This window comes from Peromyscus eremicus, chromosome 7 (genome assembly GCF_949786415.1).
Source record: "Peromyscus eremicus chromosome 7, PerEre_H2_v1, whole genome shotgun sequence".
Classification (NCBI taxonomy): Eukaryota; Metazoa; Chordata; class Mammalia; order Rodentia; family Cricetidae; genus Peromyscus; species Peromyscus eremicus.
The window spans coordinates 112,265,913-112,289,547 of record NC_081422.1 but is presented as its reverse complement, the minus strand read 5'-3'; the positions used below and the strand labels follow the sequence as shown (position 1 = coordinate 112,289,547).

Below are 23,635 nucleotides of genomic sequence, written 5' to 3'. Positions count from 1 at the left end.
AAACCATAAAGTGTGGTGATCTACATCTGTAACCCCAGCATCTGGGAGGCTGAGGCAGGATAGACAGGGGCTAGCCTGGGCTACATGGTGAACCCTGCCTCAAAACCCAAAATAAAAGCACACAAGGGACAAAAAACAAAACAAAACAACCAACCAACCAACCAAACAAACAAAACCAGTTGTCTCAAAATTGGGCATGTGCATGTTTTGTTTTTTGTCATGACTGGACTGAACCCAGGGCTCTGCATGTGCCAGGCATGTGCTGTGCCACTGACCTAAACACCCAGTCCACATGTGTTTTAAAACAGAACTGAAAGCAGACCACAGAGATGGTTCAGCAATTTACAGCACTTGCAGCCAAACTTATAATCTTAGCTGGAGTCCTGGTGTCCATGTAGTGTAAGGAGAGAACGAATTCCTTCAAGATGTCCTCTAGCTTACACACACAACAAATAAATGAATGAATGAATGAGCGTAATTAAAATTAAAAAGAACAAAATCTGAGAGGCAGTTTAAGAATCAAACTAGTAAGCCGGGTGGTGGTGGCACACGCCTTTAATCCCAGCACTCGGGAGGCAGAGCCAGGCGGACCTCTGTGAGTTCGAGGCCAGCCTGGGCTACCAAGTGAGTCCCAGGAAAGGCGCAAAGCTACACAGAGAAACCCTGTCTCGAAAAACCAAAAAAAAAAAAAAAAAAAAAAAAAAAAAAAAAAATCAAACTAGTAATCTTAAATACCAAGAAAAGAAAACTTTCTATTCAATGGAAAAAGAGTACTTGAATAAGTTCCTTATGTCCAAAGGGCTAGCTCCCATTATCAGCAAAGAACTTCTACAAACAAATAATAAAAAGACAACAGATCTCAGAGGAGAAAGGAAGCAGACAGTTTTTGTAAATGAGGGAACTTCCAATACCTAGCTGGAAACATCTAAACTGTCTGTCATAAGGCTTGTAGAAGTCAGAACAATAATTAAAAATACACATAATTTTCTTCTAGAGAAAGGGTAGATTCCCTTTAAAGGAGCTACCATAAAGAGATATACAAGAGGGGCTGGAGAGATGGCTCAGAGGTTAAGAGCACTGACTGCTTTTCCAGAGGTCCTGAGTTCAATTCCCAGCAACCACATGGTGGCTCACAACCATCTGTAATGAGATCTGGTGCCCTCTTCTGGTCATATATGCTATATACAAAATAAATAAATAAATCTTGAGAGAGAGAGAGAGAGAGAGAGAGAGAGAGAGAGAGAGAGAGAGAGAGAGAGAGAGACAAGAGAGCTAGTCCACATAACGCCAGTCCATATAATCAGCAACAGCAAACCCTGGGAATCTAACTCCCATCGGGGGAGACTGACTCAAGTATGAGAACTTTATATGATGGGATCTTGAGCAGCCTTTAAAATAAATGGCACCATGATCAGCTATCGATGTGGACAGTTCTGACACTAAAGGGCACGAGGCAACAGCAAGAAACCAAATGTAGGGACCTTCTCTGTAAGCATATTTAAAAAGAAAACTTGTTCTTTCTGGAAAAACTGAAAGGCAGATACCCAGTATTACGTGCTGCTGGAGAGCAAGCCCAGGGCTTTGTGTATGCTGGGCAAGTACTCACCATCAGGGCTGCATCTCCAGCCCTCATTGTATACTTCTTATCTTTTAATTGTAAGTGTGTGTGCTTAATGTGCATGCAAATGTGTTTATATACATGTGGAGATCCATGTCCAGTGTCTTCCTCAATTGCTCTACGCCTTACTGACACAACTAGACTGTCTGGCCACTCTGCCACAGGGACCCCTGTATCTCTGCTGTCCCAGCCTTAGAATTGCAGGCATGCACAGCTGCACTTGGCTTTCTCCTTGGGTGCTAGGATTCAAACAAAGGGCTCATATCTGCACAACAAAAACTTTATTGAGCCATCTCCCCAGCCTCATCTTTTGACTTCCGTCATATAGTCATTATCTTCAAAGTAATTCATAAATTATTACTGTTGTTAGATTCCATACTAATATTAATACTTATCACATCACATGACCACTTAAGAATGAAAATATATTGGAATTCCTCTAAGAATTTCAACGCTGGGCCAGCCAGAGGGTTGACTGTCTCTGGGAAAGAGATTTGCACTAAGACAGACCGTCCAGCAGGAGAAACTGGGACCGAGACGAAGACAGTCAATGCTGAACAGGACTACATGAGCAGCTCTGGCTCTACCTAAGCCTACATCCCAGATCGAAGAGGTGTGTGTGTGGGGGGGGGGGGGGGGGGGTCACCAAACCTCTTGGTCTCTCATCCCAATGAGGCAACATTAAATAAGTCTCCTCTTTTTGCTTTTCCCTACTAAAAAGAAATTAAAATATAGTCAGACAGTTTGGGCCAAGGCCTTGTATATCCAGTAATAGATCATAATTAATTGATACTTTTTGAGATGTTTTTATAATCCCACAGAAGGAAGTAAATGTTTGAAAATTATTTAATTTTTCCATGCTCTATATCCAGGTCATTGTAAAATACTTGTTGTAGCTCTTAAGTTTTAAATCCAAGCCTCGTGACTCAGAAATGCAATTTTTTGATTTATCTTTTTAGTGGCCATAATCAAACACCAAGAATGGAAACAAGGAATCGATAAATGAATGGTATAAAATGGAGAAATAATGAAGGCAAGTCTGAAATGAAGAAAAGGGAGATGGGACAGGGAACAGGCACCGTATTTACATGTTTAGTTGGCTGGAAAAACTGGAAACCTATGGAATTTTCAAAATTACTCTTTCTTTTGCTTGTTGCATGTGGAGGCCAGAGGAGGACATGGGGAGTCTTCCTCTCTCATTCTGTAACTTACCACCTTGGAGACAAGGCCTCTCATTGAGTCAGAAACTTGAAGTCTGCAGTTCACAACTATGCTGGCCCGCCACCTCTCAGGATCTACCAGTCTACAGCCATACCCACTTTTCACCCGCGAGCTGGTGATTCAGACTCAGGCCTCCTGCCTGCAGAGTAAGCACTCTCGCCTAGTGATCAGGTCAGCCTCAGACTCCTCCTTCTTCAAGGCAACTTTATAAACTGGGCAGTAGTAGTGCACACCTTTAATCCCAACACTCACTTGGGAGGCAGAGGCAGGTGGATCTCTGGGAATTCAAGGCCAGCCTGGTCTACAAAGTGAGTTCCAGGACAGCCAGAGCTACATAGAGAAATCCTTAAAAAAAAAAAAAAAAGGAAAACAACAAACCCCACAACTTTATGGGCCTGAAAGATGGCTCAGGGGGAAAAGGCACCTGCCCCTAACTTTGCTGACCTGAACTTAATCTGTAGAGCCCACAAGGTAGAAGGAGAGAACCAACTCTCTCAAGTTGTACTGACCTCCACACACATGCTGTGGGACTTATTCATACACACACACAAACACAATGACTTTTTAAGTTCTAAAAAGACAACTTTTCATAAAGATTACTCATTTTGAAAATATCTGTATTTTTAAGAGTAATGAGAACATTGATAACTATCTTTTCAGGGGCTGGGATTATTACTCAGTGATAAACAAGTGTTTACCATATGTGAAGCCAAAGGTTCAATCCCCACCAGTGCATAAAAACCCAATAAACCAGTAATTACCCGTTAAAACATTTAAATACCCAACCTTAGTCTTACACTCCCAGGTTCCCTTAAATTCACACATATCAGCCGAGCATCCTTCCCGACTGAGTTCTGAGGATATGCACTGAAGCAGCTAAGCAATCCACCTTCACGGAGCCTCAGATCAGGGAGCCAATAAGGAACACTGTAGATGGAGTGAGACAACGCTCTGAAGGGCCCAGAGACCTGTCTAAACAGGAACCCCTCTCTCTACCAAAGTGCTCTTTCACTGCCTCCTGACCATCACTAAAGGCTCAGGGTCTAACCTACAAACGACTCTTTCTTACAATCAAAGACTTGGGAATGAGCATCGGACAGAGCCGTGCCGATCAGTCATCCTTACTTTCATCATGCTGACAGCCTCCTGCCTCACCCGACTCAGTTCATGCTGAAGACGGAGGCGCTCCTCCTCGCTTGCTCTCTCAACAGCCTTTATCTGTTCGTCCATCTCTGCCTTCATTCTTCTCTGTGCTTCTTCAGATTTTTGGGCTGTACTCAAGGCTTTTTCAAGTTCCTCAAAAGCTATAATAAAAACAACAGGAAACAAGTATCTCAAGAAATATTATCACTGACCTCAAGTGTTTCACAATCAATTTACAGCATCTAAGAGCAGCTGAGGCAGGACAGGTTAGAAGACGCAGCATTGGTCTAAGTCAAGAGATACTTCTGAGCTGTTCAACAAAGCTTTAACCAAGTGTCCCGTCACTAAAATCGAAGTTTTGTTGTTGAGTTCTGGATTAGAATGGTACGGCTGCTTATATGAGCCTAAGCTCAGACTCTGAAAATATATTAAATCACTAACATTTCCCTGCTCTCCCCACCAAGCATGCTATGGCTAACAAATTCAACAAACAGGTCAGATCACTATTCTGTACTATGAATTTTAATTGCTTCCGTTTGCTCTACAGTTCTTAGTTTCTCTATCATCAACAGTTGGGTAATGTCAGTGTGTACTCACTAGGACTCTTTCTCTTTTTTGTTTTTTGAGTCAGGGTCTCACTATGTAGCCCAGCTGGATTCGAACTGCAATCCTCCTGCTTCCTCTTCCTGAATGCTGGGGTTACAGGCAAGTGCCACTATGCCTGGCTCACTAGGACATTTTTAAGAATGGAAAAACAGTTCTTTGGCAAATCTTTTTCTCAGACTTTTTAATCATAATATAAAAGAGCAGGGGTTTGGTTTCTTTTCAAAAAACATTTACTGGGTAAATCGTATACTTAATGTACTTTTGAAATAAAACTTACTACATGCCTGGGTTTCAAATTAGGGCTGTTTTCAGCTGACTAGAAAGAAAACTACCTAATTCAATGGTGTATAGAAAGGCTCTACTAACAGCTCATAGGGAAGATAAGTTCAGGCCATGTAGACTTTTAAGGCTCTAAGGGTGCAAAATCACTCATTCAGCATCCAACCAAGTCATACAATGGGTACAACACCTAGGTAACTAGGTATCAAAGTGTAAGCGTGTGTGTATACCTGTGGATATGTGTGTGAATGTATATGCATGTGTGCATATATGTACAGATCCATGTATATATAATATCTATAAACACGTATATATAAACAAACACCCTGTGAAAAATCCCATTGCTATGGTCCTAGATTGTTTCTTTTAGCCCTTACAGAAGTCCTGAGACTTCCCACTACACACTCAGTGATCAAGATTCAATCCCATCAAGAAATAGTCCACAGGAGACAGTTCACCAACATATGTAATGTATCTTGTACAACTAAGTTGTTTAAGAAATATGGGGGCTTCAACTTAAAAGTATCATAGTTAAAAAAAAAAAAAAAAAAAAAAAGGCCTTTTACTGACTCCAGGTTGGTTTCAGACAACAGTTTAGGCAAAGGAATACACCTATTCTAAAGCAATTTCTTAATAGTAAATAGCATTATGTACAGAAGGTGTATGGCTGAACTCAACAGCATTAAAAAGTTAATCTTTCTGACAACTAATAAGTCTTTGATATAAAATGCAAATCTACTCAATTTATTCATCTTGCATACTTAAAGTATAAAACTGAGGCTCAAGTAAGCTCTGTATTTCAAAGGAACAAGACATTGGCTGAAATCATTTTTCAAAAGTCTTAGTCTAGTTATACATTTGTCTGGAAACACCAGGATAATTCTTAAGACATGAGGATGCTGAGAAGTAAACTATTTAAGAAAAACAGTATCTTTGCTTTATTAGCTGTGTTTTCACTATCAATTCTAGCATCAGGCACATAGCAAGTTAGCTATTGCTACTCCCAAATCATTAGTTCCCTCTCTTAAAACTCAGCCTGCATTTGGGAGATTCTTTCAGAGCTCACCTGGTAGTGTGTACTGAAGATTTAAGGCTGGGGGGAGGGGGGGTGGAACAGGAATGGCTGCAGAAGTCACCAGCACATTTCCGCTACTGTTTCTCATGAAACCATCCATATCAACCTTCTAGTCTACATCACAGAAATCTCTTAAGCTAACTCTGCACAACCTAAAGATGCTCTGACACTCACTCAGAATTTAGATGAAATAATGACAGGAGAATAGACTGATTCCATGGTTCTTCACTTAAATTTACTCTCCTGTTACACCAGAGAACAAAATGATTTCACAGCTAGAAATAATGTTTTGTAATTTTCTAATCTAATATCCTCAATCCAATGCAGTAATAGGGGAACCCCAATCTTCCCATGAGATGGTAAATCAACTATAACACATGGACTCCATGGGAGAACTTTAAAAAGGGAGAAATAACCCTTTCTTTGCAGGATTTTGAAATCTTAAGGTGCCGATACTGACCAAGCTCAGCTGAGTAGAAATCTCTCTCCTAACCAGGATTTCTGAACCAGTTACCCACAGGAGGCTTCCAGGTCTTAGCACGACGGACTGTGCCATGTGCTGACAGACACAAAACTCCCTGCCTGCTATCTCCTCCCTGCTTTAAAGAAATATTAAGCATTCTTCCCAAAGCATTAAAATAAATTTCAAATCTCCACATATAATAAACAGATGAGACACATTCAAACCTACCATGGATTCTATACTATACCACAATGAAAACCACTTTCTCACAGGAACTCTGCTTCCAACAGTGGATCCCATTTCAATGTTTAAACAGGAGGTAATGGGAGTTTACTGAGGAACCAGACCTGTGTGAGCCTGCAAACACCAAACATAATAAAGTGGTAGCCATATCCTACAATAATGTAAAAGTAAGTTCCCAATTCTTTCCTAAGCGAGAGTAGGCTAGAATTTCAATCAAAGTACTACACAAGTATGTCTGATGCCTGTGTCATTTATTTTTAACTACAACAAAGGATAAGCGATTGAGACCAAAAGCGTGCATGAGCCACAGCTGTCACCTTCACTAACATGCAGGGTGCAGAAAACCAGTCAAGGCACGCGGGGCGGGAAGGCGAAGCACACACAGCCGCGGTATTGGAAACACACACTGTGTTCTTCCAAAACAAAATCCAATGTACCTCAGGCAATTTTTATTTTAAAAAAGAAAGGAAAAAATAACACTGAATATACTTTTAAAACTTACTGGGCAAAAATGTAACCAACTAAATATGGCTGCACAATCCTCTCTGAGCTGAATGAGATGCAGGGCTGCGATGTTATTGCAAACTCTTCACTTTCCACTTCAGATAAGATTTATCCTGTCTATGAGATTATAAAAATGGATACCTGTGTACTACAGGAGTTATGTGAGCAGGACTGGCTACCTACAGTTCAATAATCTCATCACTTACTCATCAAATTCTGACTAAATGTTTACCACATGCCAACTGTATGTTAGGAGCAACACACAGAAAATACTTCACAAAGACAGCTGACCAAGTAGACGAAGGAAATAAAAACAAACTCCCAGAGAAACCACTGTTTTCAACAGCCCATGGCCTTTCCCTCTCCCCCCTGGAGCATCCTAATCCATCACTAAAGCAAATGGCAGAGTTCTGGAGTTCCAGAGTGTCACTGTTTTGCTCCCATCCTAGAGAGCACTCCATAGACAGTTCAAAGGACCAGTTCTCACATTTCAGGGAGCAAACAAAGATGACAACCTCTAGATTAACTGTTGACCCTAAGACACTGGCTAATGATATCAAAATGAGTAAGCTGGCCTCTGTCTTTATTCCTGGGGAGGAAAAAATGCATGTGTCATTAGGAAAAAACAACAACTACAGAGTGAATAGGATGCAAATCAGTACTGAAAGCACCAAGACTTCTTTCTATCACACCCACCCAATCCACAGCCCTAGTGTACAAACAGCAGAGCACACCCAGAGCAGCAGTGGCCAGGGGCAAGACCTAGAAGGACCTAGGAGACGCTCTCCTTTTCAGACAGCTGTCTGCCTGTTTGAAGCGGGCTTCTTAATGCATTACCTCTCAACAGACTGACTGCAGACTAGAAGAGGCACAGAAATCCAGCTGTGTTTCATTATGCCAGTAACACAATACATAAGCACACACTAGATTGTATTTTATAAAGTAGTTGTATTTCATAAAAAATCTGAGAACAAGAGATAGGCGTATATTTTTATCTTAAAAATAAGTGAAAACCTTAAAATTTTTTCAGTTTAAGTTACTAGCATTACCAACAGGAGTAGAGCATCCCTGGAACTGCCCTGATTTTGAAGTGTATAAAGAGGTCCCTTTCTGGGATTAAAAAGCTTGAAGACTGTGCTATGGTTTATGTAAACTATGAAAATATAGAATACTACTACCCAGTGGCAGAAGCTTCTTGTTCTAATCACTGTGTCCTGACTTTCATCCATCTGCAGATCTATCCAATATGTCATGTTTTTTTAACACTACCTCAAAACGTCTCTAATCCTGAGAAATATTACGCCAAAACAAAGCTAAGTAAATTTAACTGATTAGCCACAAATTTGTTCTTCCGGATGATTGTGTCTGGAACATAAATAAAAACCCATGAACAGTCTATTTAAAACAATAAGTCCTGCTAACAGATACTCATTTAGTATTAAATATAAATAACTTTAAACAAAGCATAAAGTTTACTTCAATTCACATTCTTTATTTATTTATTTTTGCCTGAGAAACATCGAATTTTCTTTTAAAGGCTCATTCTAAGTACCCATGATAAGAAAAAACAGAAAGAAAGCCAGCCTTACCCCAGTCCTGTTCATACAAGGCTTGGGAAAGGCACCGGATTCACTTATTGGCATGTGTGGATGCACAAAAATAAGATGTTCAGTGAGATTTGAGACTCGAGACTCAAGGAAACTGTTACCTAAGCATCAACAGCTAACACAGCACTTATACACAATGGTTAGGGTTGGTTGCATATGCATAACTCTGACACATTAAAGACACAGGCTTATTTTGAAGGCTCCCCAGACTTCAAATGTACATTTTCTACTTCTGTCTGGCTTATCAGGCTGCACTATACAAAAGAAAACACATGACAGTAACAAAGCAAAGAATGTTATGACTTAACCCAAGTTTTTACATGCATTTAAAACACATAAATTCAGCAAAGATGGTGCGTGACAAAAAGGCTTATGAAAGTTAGTGCACTCTGAGAAACTTCCTAGTCAATGCGAAATATTTTACACATTTGCATATTGTGGGGGGGGGAGGGAGGGAGAGAGAGAAATTGAGAGGGAGAGAGGGAGGGAGGGAGGGAGGGAGGGAGGGAGGGAGAGTGTGTGTTTCTGCATATACATGTAGAAGCCAGAGATCAATGATCAATCTCAGGTTTTGTTCCTCAGAAGCCGTTCACCTTGATTTTTGGAAACAGGGTCTCTAACAGGAGCCAGGAGCCCATCAAGTAGGTCGAAGTGGTTGGTAAACAAGCCCCAGAGAGCTGCCTGTCTCCCAGCACTGGGATTAACAAGTGCATACCACCGGGTCAGCTGCTTCTCCGGGTGCTCGAGATCTGAACTTCTCACCATTCTAGTGTGGCAAGCACACCACTATCTGAGCCATCTTATTTCCTTTCACTTGGGAAGAGAGTTAATGCTATGATTTATGGTTTCTTTTTCTTTTTTGCAATAGTTACATTTGAATCACCTAACAGTAACTAACAAAAAAAGACAAGCTTCATGGGTAAAAAATTCATGAGAGAAGAAAAATCATCAAAGATATAAACTAATCTGTATCACAGAACTGTTACAGTATTTTCAAGAGCAAAAGTTTAAAAATAAGCTACTAGTTATCAACAGAGGAATGGTAACCAAGGAAATGATGTACATGCACTATGATGCAAACCATTCAAACATGTTAACTATATATACAAGGATTCCCAATATTGTGCTAAATGATGGCATAAAACAAAGTTAAATGTGCAATACTATTATAATATAAAACTATGGATTATATAAAGACTTAAAGAAAGTATACTCAGTGATATACTTTTATTTTCAATACTTTTACTCTTCCCATATATAGTTCATTAATAATTAGCCATCCACCCATCTCTTACATTACACACACACACACACACACACACACACACACACACACACACACACACCTCTCAGGATCCAGTGTTAAGCTGGTCACATTAACTTTCTACATTGATAAGGACATACTTTCCAAGACAATTCTCAGTATTTCCTAGCATCTAAATACGGCGGCATGTCTAAAGCTAAGTAATTACATTTCTCCACACTTTAAACCATTTACTGGATGGTAACTCATCTTAGCGTCCTCTTAGGTGACATCTAGAAAGGTATGCAATCACAGTTGTTGCACAGTGCTTACAGCACCACAGGTGTATTGATTTTGAACAAAGCAAGAGTGCTGTAGTGTGAGACCTCAGCACTGCACCTGGCCTTCCCAGGAGATGTTGGAAGTGCTAGAAGTAAACTGTAGTGTCCTGGTGGAAGCACATCGTTACACTCATGGCTTAGTAATTTTACACATATATATGTGCAGTGTGTGCACTCATGTATTTGGGCACACATGTGTATGTGGGTGTATGTAAACACATGCATGTTTGTACTGAATCCTGAAGATGGCATCAAATGTTCCTCAATTCCCATCCACTTTCTTTATTGAGGCAGGGTCTTACACTGAGTCTGGGGTTTGCTAACTGCAGTTAGTCCAGCTAGCCAGCTTACCCCTGGGATCCCGTCTCTGTCTCTTGCACACAGGGATTATAGGCTCCAGGCATGAGTGCCTAGCTTCTGCTTTGATTCTGGGGGATCTGAACTGCATTTCTCAGGTTTCTGTGGCAAGTGCTTTTATTCACTCAGTGTGTCCCTAGCTCATGCCTTAGTATTTGAAACAGAATTCTTCTTTCTAAATCAGAGACCGACCCGGACTCTGCTCTCTAACACGTGGCAGCACTCGTTGGTATAAAAGCACGTAAGAAGCAGTGCGATGAACTGGGCCCAAGAAAAGCAACCGAGACCATTCTTTAGTCAGTGCTGACACCCAGAAAGAGTCAACGGAGCCAGTTACCTATCCACAGTCACACGTCCACAAGTACTATCACAGTTAAACTCCTTACACTGGAAAATGCATCAGGATAGTTTCTTTCCTTTGGTAACAATTTTAGGTGGACACATCTGATTCTAGAATACCAACCTCCAGTTGCAATGATGTTACTGTTTCCTTTATATGTCCAGGGACTTCTTACTCAAAAGACAGAAGACAGATGTTTAACAGAGCAACTGAAGTCTACAAAGGCTGGATGGTGTTCACTTCTTGCTCGTGGAAGCTCCACTTACTGGACATTGGCTGTTTCCCATGGCTAGCACTCATCTAGAGTTTTCTTCTGATTGGTATCTATGCTTTATGCTGGGAACTAAGAACCAGTTTTGTTTAGACAGCACTTCTCAACTAAGGCCATGGGCTGAGGTGCAGGTGGTGGACAGAACTAGTTCTCATGGTAGATTTGTGGAATCAGTCTACTTACAGATGTCTACCACAGCACTCAATAGTCAGGATTACAAACAAACGTGTAAACTATGTTGTCTAGATGCTTTCCAAAATTAATGGACCCATAAATAATTTAAACCTCTATTTTCTTCTTCAGTATTTATTAATTTGTACTCTCCTGATATTGACATGAACAGAAAGGTTTTCAGCCTACGGATGGTAACATATTTACAAAAGCATAGTTCTGGGAGTGAGGCTGCTGCTCAGTGGCAGAATATACATCTGGCTTGCATGAGATTCTAAGATCAATCTCTAGCACCCCCAAAAGTAGGAACCCCTGAAACTGGATCAGACAGTTGTAAGATGCCCAACATGGGTTCTAGAAACAACACTCAGGTCTCTGCAAGAGCAGTACACATTCTTCACCATTGAGCCACCTCTCCTACTACATTTAAAGAGAAAATACATCTGTCAGTTGTGTTTTAGAGAAACAAGGAAGGAAAACTGTACCATTAAGATCTGACTGAAAGTTTTCTGGGGAATTTTGATATTCATTAATTAGCTGCTTATTTATTTACCCATTTACACTTCTCAACTTAATATTCACTACAAAGTATAACTCATTAAGAAAACTTCAGCCGGGCGGTGGTGGCGCACGCCTTTAATCCCAGCACTCGGGAGGCAGAGCCAGGCGGATCTCTGTGAGTTCGAGGCCAGCCTGGGCTACCAAGTGAGTTCCAGGAAAGGCGCAAAGCTACACAGAGAAACCCTGTCTCGAAAAACCAAAAAAAAAAAAAAAAAAGAAAACTTCAATTCCTGCCCATCATTTCTTCTGGACTAGCTCTGTGGTTAATAACAAGATCTAGAGCAGGAAGGCCTGATGGCAGGAGCTGGGAGTATATATATATACATACACATACTATGTGCTATGCACGGGCTCCTACGCACTGGATGCACAGAGGCCTCTCTCTGTTCACTGAAGGCAAACCTGTCTGCAGTATCTTACAGCACTTGTGTTCTAGGAGCTTATACTCTTCAAGGAGCTATTACCCCCGACGGAGAATTTTCTTAGGTTTAATGAGAACAAGTTCATCAACTAAAATCTTCAAATCACGCCATAAAACAACACAAAGAAGACAGAGATGCATTTACAAGTACAGATGGTATTAACCAAGTATTTCTCCCATGTGGCTCCATTTCCCTTGTTGGTACCTTACAATGTGTTTTCTAAGACCATTTCTCAAAAGTGTGTCCTAGAAATCAAATCCTCATCAAATTCAAAGACCTTTATAAAACTTCATCCACCACCCCCACTTCATGAAACATCTATTGTACTCCCCTAAAACCTAACTACTCACAGTTCTTGTTACTGGAGTAACTTCTTTCTTCTCATTTATTTCTATCAGTCAAACTCAAGACCTCTCAACATATACTCTGAAGCCACAATGCTTGAGTTAAAACCCTGACTACACATTTACTTTCTGTGCATAAATGGAGACACATTAGTCTTGGGTTTTCCTAGTTGTAAAGTGAGAATAATAGTATTGTTTGACAGACTATAAGGATTAAATGTAGGTATAAGTAAAACAGCAGAGCCTTGCTATTAAAAGTAACTACTGCCGTAGTAGTGTTAACGCACACCTTGCTATTACTCATAACTACTGCTGTAGTAGTGTTAATGCACACCTTGTTACTGTACTTAACTACTGCCATAGTAAGTAGTGCTAACACACACCTTGCTATTACACGTAACCACTACTGTAGTAATGTAAACAAACACCAGCAGCAATGAAGACTAAAGTGACTTGGAGCCTCACCACAAAAGCTATTGTAACCTGTACAGTTTCTCCACAGATTTAGCCACAGGCTGCTACCTTAGACTAATGACCCTTAAAAGATGCTCCAATTTCTTACCTCCACATGCTTACTCCACAAGTCAGTTCCACTGGGAAATCCCATGGCTAATTCAAATGCAAAATATCTTAAACAAACATTCTAGTAATCAACCCCCAATTTCCCAATTTAGAACCCCTTACTGTTCTGCCTTCTCTTTAGACTGAAATGTTGGACCATCTGAGATCCTAACTTCTCTTCTGCTCCTCTCCCCTTCTCTCCTCCCCCGAGCCACCACCCTAGGCAGCCAAAGTGTTCTCTTCCTCAGACCTGAACTTCCTACTCTGCTCTAACTTCACTTCCTTCCCGCATACAACGTGAGCTTCCATCACACTGTGCTCACCTATACTGCTTCCTCTTGTCCTATACACAGAGGTTTAAATGCAGCTACTCACCTTGAAGATCCCAATAGCCAGCTCCTTCAAATTTCGACTTTGTTTCCCACTTCAGCAAACATGGTTTCCAGCTGATGCCCACGCACTCCTCTGCCTACTCACAATCGTGTAGTGACTGACATGTATGCAGCCTGCCTCTCTGTAGTTCCACTCGGCTCACTAACTGAGGCCTTTCTTGACCTGCTCACTCTCTTCTCCTTTCTTAGCACTACTCAGTACTGAATGCGATGAATTCTACTCTGGCCTGTATTCTATTCAGCTAATATGTTTAACACTGAACTGTCTGTTGGAACCAGTGGAAGCAGATACCATACTGTATGCTTTCTGTTTACCCTGTACCACCTATAAAGAAGCAGTTATTTTAAATAGGCCCCATGCTGTGATGACTTGTAAGTTCCTTAAGCCTGAATTTTAATACTCTAAGGCAGAGGTCAACAAACACTTTCTGTAATGGATAGATACAAATATTTCATTAGGCCTTCTCTAACAAGCACTTTACTGTCTTATAAGGAGTCACTACACTTAAGCATCTATGTCAACAATTAACTCATTTGTTAAAACACTTTGCGACTTTGTAAGATGATATAAAATATAAGCCCTGTGTTCTTACCAGCTCTTTCAGACTTTTCTTTCTGTTCCTGCAATTCCTCTCCTTGGGTAGTCATTTGTTTGATACGACTACGAAGCTGAGCAATTTCTTCTTCTTTCAGTTCCAGGGTCTCATGCATCTGCCGCTTTGTCTCTGTTATTACCATTCCCTGAACAGAAGTGCAGATTCTAAAGCATTTGCATAACACAACATAACCTAACATTTGCATCATCACCACACAGCACAGCTCAAATGATGTGAGAGGCAGAACAAGCATTTCTTACTAAGGACAGTGGAAGAATCTTCCCAGTAGCTCACAAACTCAAGTCTGTGTTTTCGCTCTGTGCCTTAGCAGACCAGGTGTTTCAATGTGGAGATATTTAACAGTAAGTTTAGTCCCTTAAACACCACATTTCAGTTACAAGATTTATTTTACAATCTTGCTATAGATGCAGTAATTCCCATCTTAATAAATGGTAATGAACAAAAAATGTGACTCGGGGACAGAATAAACCACAGTTAACATCTGTGGTTTCACACACAAATAACTGCAGACACTGTTTTTGCGGAATATTACTTTACCTAGGCAAAGATGTGTTGCATTTGTTTATGCTGCATTTGTTTAATGATGTAAGGATGTGTTTGGTTTTGTTTATGCTGCATCTGTTTCACCTTGCCTGCCTAAGGCACCTGACGGTCTAATAAAGAGTTGAACAGCCAATAGCTAGGCAGGAGAGGGACAGGCCAGTCTGGCAGGCAGAAAATAAATAGGAGGAGAGAAGAAGAGAACAAGGAAGAAAGAGAGGGACACGCCTGAGGCCAGAAACCAGGGCCAGCCAGCCAGACACTGGAGGAAGCAGGAAAGTAAGACATATAGAAAGATAGGTAAAAAGCCCTGAGGCAAAAGGTAGATAAAGAGAAACAGGTTCATTTAAGTTAAAAAAGCTACCAGAAATAAACCTAAGCTAGGCCGAGCATTCATAACTAATACAAAGTCTCCATGTCATTATTTGGGAGCTGGTTGGTGGGCTAAAAGAAAAAGCCTGGTACACTGTTAGGGTAGCTGCTGCCACAGCTGGGTGGAGCAAGGCTAGAGCCCAGCTGTGCCCAGCTGTGCCCAGCTGTGCCTAGTTCTCTTTTCTCCCATGACTCCCTCTGGCTCCATCACTATCGCTGACTACTGCAAGGAAGGCCCCACCTTCCTTCCACATTGCTAGAGACTTCTCTTCCCTCTGTGGAGAATCTCTACAGAAATAAAGATCAATGTGTGGGAAGAAATCAAATCATCATGTATAAAAGCAGTCAATTGGGACAAACAAAAAATCTGGGTAGTTCAGCTAGTCTCCTGAAAAGGTACTCAGACCTTACCTGCAGGGCCCACTGACCCTATTGTGGAGTATGACTCTTCCAGATGGCCAATGTTAACGTTAACAACCGAGGAAGTAAAGCATAGTCAAGAAATATGAAAATGAAGTAGTGGGCCTTCATTGTCTCCAAAACTCACATCACAAAGGAAAGAAAACGACAGAGAGAAAGGACAACTAAACCTACAGATTAAAAGAAATCTTAAGAATCTTATCAATTACAATAAAAGAGTTTACTTGATTTGTAAAAAGAAAAATGTATGAGATAATAAGAAAAATTAGAAAATAACTAGATAGCAGATAGTAGCATGAACTACTGTTAAACTGATAGATATGATCATTAGGTGGTTATACTTTTGTGGAAATAAAGAGTACTTTGTTTCAAAGCTAGGTTAAAATACTGTAGTTATGAACCAGTGCATTAAACATAATGATAGATGGAGTGAAATGAACAGGGAGATGTTTTACAAAAGGCCCTAGAACCTGGGATGAAGCAGGGCAGAGCTGTTCATTCACCTGTGAGTCTCCCAGCTGTCTCTGCTAGGTGCTAGCTGCTGCTCTAACTCCAAGGTGCCTACCGTGAGCTCAGCCCTTCCTCACTCCCCCAGCAACCTAAGCATCCTGGAGCCCACATGTACAAAGTTTTATGCTAATATACACATTATCACTTCTTTACTTTTCAGGCAACTCATCCAAATGATCAATCTACTTCTGTAGTATGAAAGAAAATATTGAAACCATTTGTATTCAGCATATCTTAACTTTAAATAATTTTTCTCTGAAAAATAGGTATGTATTGCAAACAGATTTCCTTTGTAACCATTACTGTTGTCTCTCAGACAGAATGCTAATTGGTATTAAGAAATCAGAGAATCAGCCTTATTAATGCTAAAACTACATAAATCTAGAAATTAAAAATAGTTTTCATGGAAGCCGCTACAAAAATTTTGAAAAACAGGTGTATATAGAAATGCTTCTAACAACTGCTCTCTAAGCGAATTTGGGGACCCCTGACAAACCTCAGTATCATAAATTTGGGAGTTTTACCTTATCTTGTTCAAGCTGTTCAATTAAGTTCTTTGCATCACGCAACTGAGTGATAAGTTTAGTCTTCTCAGCCATATGAAGCTCCTAAAAAAGTTTTAGAAATTCATTTCCATCTCTAGTAAAGTTTGGCCTCATTTGAGAACTCTATGCAGCTTATCTAGTCTAGATAAACCTTACAGTGTAATGGCAGAAGTACACAGGAAATCTCCAATGTATGCTAAGTGCTACAAGACCAGGGTACTTGGGTGCTCAGACAAGGAGACCCTCTCCACCCTGTCTATGGGTGGGAGGGTGAAGGCGGCTCCCCAGAGGAGGCACAGGCCACGCTGGAGCCTGTGGAGCTGGTTTTAGGCACTGAAACAAGACAGAACTCAGTGGTCTCTCACCTTGACCTTTTCCAGCTCCTGCAGCCTTTCATCCAACTGCTCCTGCAGTGCCTCCTTTTCACTCATCAGTAGTGTGCACTGCTCCTGATGGGACCGAATTGTCTCCTTACAACGCTGAAGCAGATTCTCCTGACGTTTCACTCTTTGCTGGAGCATTTCCAGTGTTTTAGCGGAAGCTCCACCTCCTGCAAATGGTAAAGCAGCATGAACAGGGGCAGTTGGTAAACACACAAGTGAGCAGGCTCAGAGGGTGAAGGTGCTTGCTACCAAGTTCGAGTTCAATCCCCCGGAAGACCCACATGGTGGAGAGAACCACCACCATGAGCTGCCCTCTGACTGCCACATGCACATCATGGCACATGAAAACTCAGGACACTAAATAAATAAAAGAAATGAAATAAAAACAAAAATTTAAGGAATGCAAGAGAACTCTGGCAACAGTTCAGCTTTTTAGAGGAGAGGTGGGCAGAGATTCTGGGAGCTGTGCTTAGCCTTCTGCAAGCTAAACACACTCTACCACTGAGCTACAGGCCCAGTCCCTGCAATGTTCTCTTCTACCCAAGCCTAACTACATTCTGAGACAAATCAAGAAGGGACAGACACCGCAGTAAGCCGAGTAGCACTCTTTAAACTCGACTCTCAGGTTATTGTGTGCTACTTAGATGAAGATGCCACGTATAAACTCCACCAGTAGTGGTCCAACCTCACTCTGGAGTGGCACAGATGCCGGCATTTACTGGAGCTAGCCTACTTAAGAGGCTCACTCCTTAGCTCCCACTGGTTCCCATCCCGAAAGCACTCCTAAGTATTCTTTCTAGCCACACTCTAATCTCTTCCTGGAAGGAGTTCTGGTTACTACAGGCTTTCTCTCCTACATTTATGAGTGTGTCTTCACACCCAGAGGAACTGCAGTCTCTTTATAGTTCACAGCTCAGGTGACTGGCTGCTTGGCAACTTACTTTCTCTGAGTGGATCAAAGTCTGCTGTGAGTCTCTTTGTAAGAGAAAAAAGCCCTAAGGCAGGTGTGGAGACGCAAACCTGTACGCCAGGACTCTGGTGGCTACAGCAGAAAAAAAAAAAAAAATCACAACTTGAGTGATCTGGGTTCCATGAGACCCTGTCTCAAGAAACTAAAATAGTGTAACATAATTTATGTACTTCAATTATTTAAAAATGTGGTCTCCTTAAAGTTTATGCAATTTTCAAGTCTTAAATCAATTTTTTTTAAAAACTAACTTAAATTTTTGAAGAAACATTAGGGTCAAGGACACCTTACTTCTGCTCAAACTATTCCATCAGCTCAAATCCTGAACTCTCAACATTCTCCTCTGATTTTTAAGTTATGCTCTGACCAAGATGAAGCTTACCCACTGGCTCCCCGACATCTTCTATCTTCTCTTTATCAGCGTCCACTTCTGCCTGGAGCTCCACTGGAGGGGGTGGCTGTGGTACGCCAACACTCATTGGGCCATTCTGTAAACGTTGCTTTAGGAGAGAAACCTAAAAAAAAAAAAAAAAAAAAAAAAAAAAAAGTCAGTAGTAGAAAAAAAGTATGGCAGAAATATTTTATTTAAAATTTATAAAAAATAGAGTGAACCTGGGCAGTGGTAACCCACACCTTTAGTCCCAGTGCTTGGGGCAGAGGCAGGCTGATCCCTGAGCTCAAAGCCAGCCTAGTCTACAGAGGGAGTTCCAAGACAGCCAGGGCTACATGAAGAAACCATCTCAAAAAGAAAGACAGAAAGAGAGGGGCGAGAGGGAGGAGTGGGGAGTGGGGAACAATGTGTTCACTACAGCAGCAAGCACAGTACAGCTGTTGGTTACGTGCACCATTAGTAGGGACTCCACACCAGTCCAAAGGAACAATAAATAAAGTATAGTGCTGAGACGAAAGAAGGGTAGGGTTTTAAAAGCAAGCTTTTTCCCTCTGCACATTTGAAACTCTTCAGCTATCCGACTACAATTCCTGTTTTTCTAGCACTGGCTTCCATGCTTTGGTTTGCTCTTTCACCTGAGTCTGGAGAACGCTGATATACTGGTCTTTCTCCTCCAGACAAGCATCAAACTCTTCCTGAAGATGTCTCTTTGCCTGCTGGTCCATCTGTAGCTCCTAAAACACAAAAGGTATTATAGGTAGCTTTCAATATAAAACAAAAGACGCTTCAAGTTTCAACATCATCGTTACAGATTTGCCTCGCTCTTAAGATAACATATACAGAATAAGTAGAGAATCCTCAGAATGGAAGACATTAGTAAATAATTTTGTTCCTTAAACAATATGAAGGTCTCCAGAGAAAAAGTATTCTTGTAAAGCCCTGCAATGATTGAGAGTAATGGACAAGGGAAAAAATAGGCTTGAGATTCAATGTGGGACTGAACTGTAGCACGGCAAACAGAACACCAGCAGTGTCCTCCCCATACCGCCTGAATCACAGCACCTCCCATCTGCAGAGCCAAGAGGATGAACTAACTGGCCCACCACCAAGGAAGAAAACTTCCAGCTCCTGAAATTACTGCAAATACTACTTCTTAAGGTCATTAACCAGAAATCAATGTTTATCTCTGCTGCACCCGGCACAAGAACGACCTCCTGGATCTAGAAACCTGCTCACCACAATGCCCTCCCAGCTCCAGTCTTCTCTGTCCTTTACTGATTCTATGTATCCCTTCAGTACATTCTGTCCTCTCTATTTCTCCCTCAATCACACTTTCTTAGAACGTTAGAGATGAACATCTGGAATATATTAGATACGACACCAATCCCCCTTATTGTTTTGGGGTTGCTACCTCACTAACTCCCTAAATTTAAAATATTCAAAGTTCTCTTTTAGTTGTTTTGTTGACACTTGTATGTGACCCAAATCTTTAACTAACTGATCTCTAACGTCTGGGTTCTCTCTTCTACAACTATGAACACGGCCCAGATCGCCAAGGCTTGATTTTTAATTCCATAAACATTTTGGTTCTGGAGATTTATGTCAACCCCCTTTGATTTAATCCATCCCTCACAGATGGGCTATAGGAATTCTCTTTGGACACTATCTCAGGGCCTTATTACCCCCAGTTCCTGCAGTGTTTCAAACACCATCTTGTTCTGAAGTGCCCTGTGGTCTTCCCTGCACTTAAGATATGAACAGGCAGCAATAAGGAACAGCACATGTGCTTACCCATCTATTAATAAAGCAGAGGTCCACGCCCCATTTTCTTGAGGATAGCTCCCTCAGTGAGGGACTCCTTAGCAGACTGATATGCGGCAGGACAAAAAAAAAAAAAAAAGTATTCTGTGTCTCTAGATAAATACCATTATAAACCCCTCAAAACGTGTGCCCACCTCTAAGAGACATTCTCTGGATTTTAAACAGGTCTGCACTCCATTGCTACATCTATCTAATCATTACATGCATAAAACCTGGACACTGAATTTCTTGCTCCAAACAGAATCAATTAATGACCTTCATTTATTCTCAAAATGCAAGAAAATGAACAAATAATACATTAAGCAAAAAGCCATTAATGTCTCTCCAGGAAAAGCAAAGGTGCTTGTAACTTGTAACTTGAAAAATTGTCAGGGGACTCCTCCCCACACCCTGCTCACTACACTCCCAGTCCACCCTCTCCAGCACCAGCCATCTTCCAGGTCAAAGAGGCAACGTGGACTCGGAGAGACTAGGGCGAGCTCCACCCCTTCACCATCACTTCAGAGGGAGAAGTCATCCTTCTCGGGTATTAGTTCAAGACACGTCTCACAAAGGAAGAATGACTACTGTTATCTGTATAAGGGTCAATGCTCATTCTTGGTGAAGTAACAAAAATAAACTAGTTCAAAGTCATGTTTAGAATGTTTTAAAGAATAAAGCAATAAGAACTGGATTATACAAAATGTAAAGAGACTAGAAATTAAACACAAAGGAAATACAAATGAAACAATAATGTGATACAAGAAATTCATATATGAGCAATACAGACAATGTATCATTTAAAGGTAACAAATTCTCTAAGGAACAGCAGGCTATAATGGTGACATCAATCACTCAAAGGAGATTCTTCTCTTCTTCTGCCTCCTCTCACAGACACAAAGTTCTTCCCCCCCTTCTCTCTCTCCGTGTCTCCCTCTCTCCTGCCATGTCTCTCTCCCCCTCCCTCCGTGTCTCCCTCTACATTCACAATCCTGTTCTACCACTAAACTATATTCCCAGTCTTATACTAGCAATAGCTATTTGTAAATTTACCAATCTGCTACTTTTTAAACATATTTGTACTTTTAACACACTATATACCTTAGACTGGTAAATTCCACAAATAAAATTCTATTCAGAATACATAAAATTCTAAACTACTGTTGTTTGTCCTGAAATCACCTGCTTCATAGCTCTTAATAACAAAGGTAGCAAACTGATACCTATGAACATTCACAACAAAAACATGTAACAAGACATTCCCAGCAATACTAAAGTAGGTGTGGAGAAAGCTCTGGTAAATGTCTGCTTATTGCTAGGCTTCAGGCTGGACAAGATAGAGGAGCAGGAGACCAGAATGAGGCATCTGAAAAGCCCCCTCAGTATGCGCTCACTGCAAAGGTAAAATGCTGCCCAGAGGGACATTAAGGAACTCAATCTAAGCCTATAAAGAATTACCACTCCAAATTACAAGTTCTTTTCTTTCAACAAAACCATGTTGACTAGGAAAAGCAAAAAGAAGCCTAGGATATTTAGCAGTGGGAACGATTTAGCCTTTGGAGTGGACACTGACTACGCACACTGTAAACTTACACATTTTTTTTCATTAATTTCAACAACAACATCATCTTCCATAGAAAACCAGACAAATAAAACTACAGAGATGGTATGTGAGCTCACAGGCTGGCCACCAACCTAGCATGCGGAGCACTGCTACTGAACTAAGAGGTTAAATCACTGTTCTCGAGTACACTAGTCACCAAACTTACCTCTCTCAATTCTGAGATCCTCCGAAGTGATTTATCTTGACTCTGACTCAATATACCCTTTAATTTAAAAAAAAAAAAAAAAAAAAAAAAAAAAAGGTGGTTAACATCTACACGGCATATTCATGCAAAAAAGCAAGGCTATGTCAATGTGGGAAATCTGCTAACAGTTAAAATATGATAGCACAGGATTACTCTGAATTCTGGTTATGTGAGTAATTACATTTGCTAATAAATGCACAGACATGGAAACCAAACTACAAATTTAACTATATGCTAACTTTAACAATAGGAAATCTGTAAAGTAAACTCAAACTACAGAAGCAAATGATTTCATTATAACTTAGAGTTCACAGAGCATGTTGTGTGGCTAACGACAACTAAAAAGAGAGAGAGAATAAAAACTTTTGCCAGGCAGTGATGGTGCACGCCTTTAATCCCAGTACTCAGGAGGCAGAGGCAGATGGATCTCTCTGAGTTTGAGGCCAGCCTGGTCTACAAAGCAAGTTCCAGGATAGCCAGAGCTACACACAGAGAAACCCTGTCTCAAAACAAAACAAAACAAATCTAATTTTCACGAACAACATTACAGATGGTCAAATTAGTAACTGTCCATTAAAAAGAAATCAAGTGGGAGCTAGAGCTCAGTGGTTAAGAGCACTGGATGTTCTTCCAAAGGTTCCAGGTTCAATTCTCAGCACCCACTTTGCAGCTCACAACCATCTGTAACTTCAGGGCATCTGACACCTTCTACTGGCCCTCGCTGACACCAGGCACACACATGGTCACAGACAGGCATGCAGGCAAAACACCATACTCATAAAAAAAAAAAAAAAAAAAAAAATTAAATTCTTTTAAAAGTGTTTTCATCGAGTTAAAAGAATAATATTCTTGGCCGGGCGGTGGTGGCGCACGCCTTTAATCCCAGCACTCGGGAGGCAGAGCCAGGCAGATCTCTGTGAGTTCGAGGCCAGCCTGGGCTACCAAGTGAGTTCCAGGAAAGGCGCAAAGCTACACAGAGAAACCCTGTCTCGGAAAAAAAAAAAGAATAATATTCTAGAAGAAGTCTGCCTCACACTCTGGTGGGGGCAGGGTGATTTCACTAGTACAGAAATGAACAGCGAGTTGCAGCCCTGGAAATAGTAACTGTGTGCTCTTGTCAATCCCCAGTGCACAGAGGTGTAGAACAAGGTGAGTGATGGCACATGCCTGGAACCACAGCACAGAGGAAGCTGAGTCAGGAGGATGGCTACACAGAGACCCTGTCTCAGGAAAACAAAAGAAATGGGGTAATTGGTAGTTCCTCAGATTTGTGTGGCTACCGACAACTAAAAAGAGAGAGAGAGAATATAGGCAGGTGAAATGTCTGTTTAATGATATAGAGGCACTGGGGCAAAAGTTGTTGTAGACTACTGTTAAGCTTAATGATAAACCTTTACTATAAGCACCCTTAGTATTTATTCCTTTAAACAAGCTAAAATGCTGGGAGGTGGAGCAACGGGACTCCCTAATTGGCGGTTTTAGACCATTCTTGGGTACCCAGGTCAGTGACAGGCTATCAG

At 41.0% G+C, this 23,635-nt stretch overlaps 1 protein-coding gene across 9 annotated transcripts in view; it reads right to left on the bottom strand.

The window, feature by feature from the left end:
- Positions 1 to 23,635, bottom strand: part of Golga4 (golgin A4) — a 91,521-nt gene that overhangs the window by 30,790 nt on the left and 37,096 nt on the right. For 7 of the 9 annotated variants that reach the window (XR_009380349.1, XM_059268861.1, XM_059268862.1 and 4 more), the window contains 7 exons: positions 22,077 to 22,133; positions 19,143 to 19,241; positions 18,499 to 18,631; positions 17,132 to 17,316; positions 16,746 to 16,829; positions 14,356 to 14,503; positions 3,965 to 4,143 (listed from right to left, as the gene is read on the bottom strand). Coding sequence is in view for 8 of the 9 variants with exons in the window: in XM_059268861.1 (XP_059124844.1) it covers positions 3,965 to 4,143; positions 14,356 to 14,503; positions 16,746 to 16,829; positions 17,132 to 17,316; positions 18,499 to 18,631; positions 19,143 to 19,241; positions 22,077 to 22,133 (885 nt within the window). In the remaining variant the exon portion in view is untranslated. The remainder of the gene's footprint in view (positions 1 to 3,964; positions 4,144 to 14,355; positions 14,504 to 16,745; positions 16,830 to 17,131; positions 17,317 to 18,498; positions 18,632 to 19,142; positions 19,242 to 22,076; positions 22,134 to 23,635) is intronic. The other 2 variants (XM_059268859.1, XM_059268860.1) reach the window with 2 other exon arrangements.